The sequence below is a fragment of the Pholcus phalangioides genome, unplaced genomic scaffold, assembly GCF_987345545.1.
Source record: "Pholcus phalangioides strain wild (caught in Gottingen) unplaced genomic scaffold, Ppha-v1.0 ptg000010l_1, whole genome shotgun sequence".
NCBI lineage: Eukaryota > Metazoa > Arthropoda > Arachnida > Araneae > Pholcidae > Pholcus > Pholcus phalangioides.
Window position 1 is genome coordinate 619,943 of NW_028301603.1, and position 2,043 is coordinate 621,985.

The window sequence follows — 2,043 nt, forward strand, 5'->3', positions numbered from 1 at the left end:
AGTAGATTTAAATTTCTATAAATTGAGATTTGAGAACGAGCACTGTAAATAGTTTTAAAACATCTGTTTTGAATAGAACAAATAGGCAGCAGATTTGTCTTGTAATCGCCACCCCAGATGATGATACCATAATTGACAATTGAATAAAACCAGGCATAGTAAATTTCTCTCAGAAATTCTGCTGTTACCTTTTGTTTCAGATAATAGAATTTATATACAATAAAACGTAGTTTTTTCGCTATTTCTAGTGCATGAAGTTTCCATTTTAGATTGCTACTAATATTAAGTCCTAGATATTTGATATTTTGTACCTGCTGAATTTTTTGGCAGGAGCAGTCGAGGTTCATCAAACATATTGGGCTATGGAATTTTAGATTAAAATCAATTTCAGAGTAAATTAAGTTGAAATGAATGACTTTAGTCTTTGAAAGATTTAGGGTTAAATCATTGGCTAGGAACCACTTTCTGATTAAGCACAGGTCTTGGTTTATTTTAGTTGTTAGTGTATTAAGATCGTTGGAAGAATATAAAAGAACTGAATCATCGGCGTAAGTAATCATAGTACTGTGGCGACGAATATTCCTCGAGATGGCAGTCGTGTCGCGCGCGCCCACTTCGGCTCTACTAGCTAAAACGCGCTCACGTTTCTGACCAATGTTCTCGAATGTACTGTATAATATTGTAGAGTCTTCTTGTTGTTGTTGTATCAGTCGGTCGCTTGATTCTCGCTCTCAAAAGTTAATTAAATAAATGTTAATTATTTGTTAACTGTTGACCATGTTATTACATCACGGAATAAAACATCAAATAGCTGAACCAACTAGCTAAACTGGTGACAACCGGCCGTTCAATATGGATATTATCGCACCTGCTTTACTTTCGTTTATCAGCACCATGTGGTCTTCTCATTAGCACGGATTTTTGCCATTAATATTTTTCAGGTAGGCGAAACTTTTATTTCACGTTCAACAATTTAGTGAACTGAACTGCTCTTAATTGATCATGGCAAATCCGAATGCACAACAGGATCAATCATCTCAAGCTGATGTCAACGCACGTGCTTTCGATTTGTGCCGTGTTGCTTTCAAGGCACCTCCATTCTGGGAAACGGATCCTGCCGTGTGGTTTGCACAAGTGGAGTCACAATTTTTAGTTTCTGGCATCTCTAATGACTTAACGAAATTCCATTCTGTTGTCGCGTCATTAGATTCAAACGTTTTGAAATGTGTCCGTGACATTATCGTTCAGCCACCCACCACTGATGCCTATAACACGCTCAAAAAACGCGTGCTTGCATATTTCGAGCAATCGGAAAGTTCACGACTTCGATTATTGTTCAACGATTTGCATTTAGGTGATCAACGTCCATCACAATTGCTTTGTGAAATGGAAAGTCTCAACGGTGGAAAACTAAACGAAAGCGCACTCTGCACGTTGTGGACCCAACGGTTACCCACGCATGTACAGCAGATTCTCAGTGCTTGTAGTGATGAATCTACAAATATTCGGAAGCTTGCTGCAATCGCCGATAAAGTCTGTGAGGTATCCAGAAACAGTACCGTAGTCGCGACTGTCGATTCTCATTCCGAGGTCAGCACCCTCCGTACAGAAATTGCCGAACTGAAAAATGCTTTTCAACAGCTTAGCAGCAACAATTCATCTCATTCGAGTCGCAGCCGCACTCGCTTTCGCAACCGTTCCAGAAACCGATCCCGATCCAGTCCACGTTCTCAAGGGCTGTGTTGGTACCACAACAATTTCGGCGAGAAGGCTCGCAAGTGTGTCACTCCTTGCAACTGGTCTACGGGAAACTAGTCGGCGCAGCTGCTTCGTCGGCGGCAGGCTGTGGTACAACAAGCCGACTTTTTGTCTTCGAACGCAAAACTCGAACACGATTTCTAGTGGACAGCGGTGCAGTTATTAGTTGCTTTCCCAAACGGCTAACGTCCTCGAAATGTCTTCCTACGGAATTCAAGCTATATGCAGCGAACGGGTCTGAAATCCGGACTTACGGTAAGCTCAGACTAGAACTTGATTTTGGGT

General features: G+C 41.1%; 1 protein-coding gene across 1 annotated transcript; it reads left to right on the forward strand.

Moving 5' to 3' along the window:
• The first annotated feature begins 1,002 nt into the window (after positions 1 to 1,002).
• LOC149080723 (uncharacterized) lies at positions 1,003 to 1,815 on the forward strand. Its single transcript, XM_089237359.1, has one exon. It carries the CDS (start codon positions 1,003 to 1,005, stop codon positions 1,813 to 1,815), a length of 813 nt encoding a protein of 270 aa, XP_089093485.1.
• The last annotated feature ends 228 nt before the right edge of the window (positions 1,816 to 2,043 follow it).

What these genes read in the sequence shown, in the direction of transcription:
- LOC149080723 (XM_089237359.1), top strand. Translation starts at nt 1,003, where the DNA reads ATGGCAAATCCGAATGCACAACAGGATCAATCATCTCAAGCTGATGTC.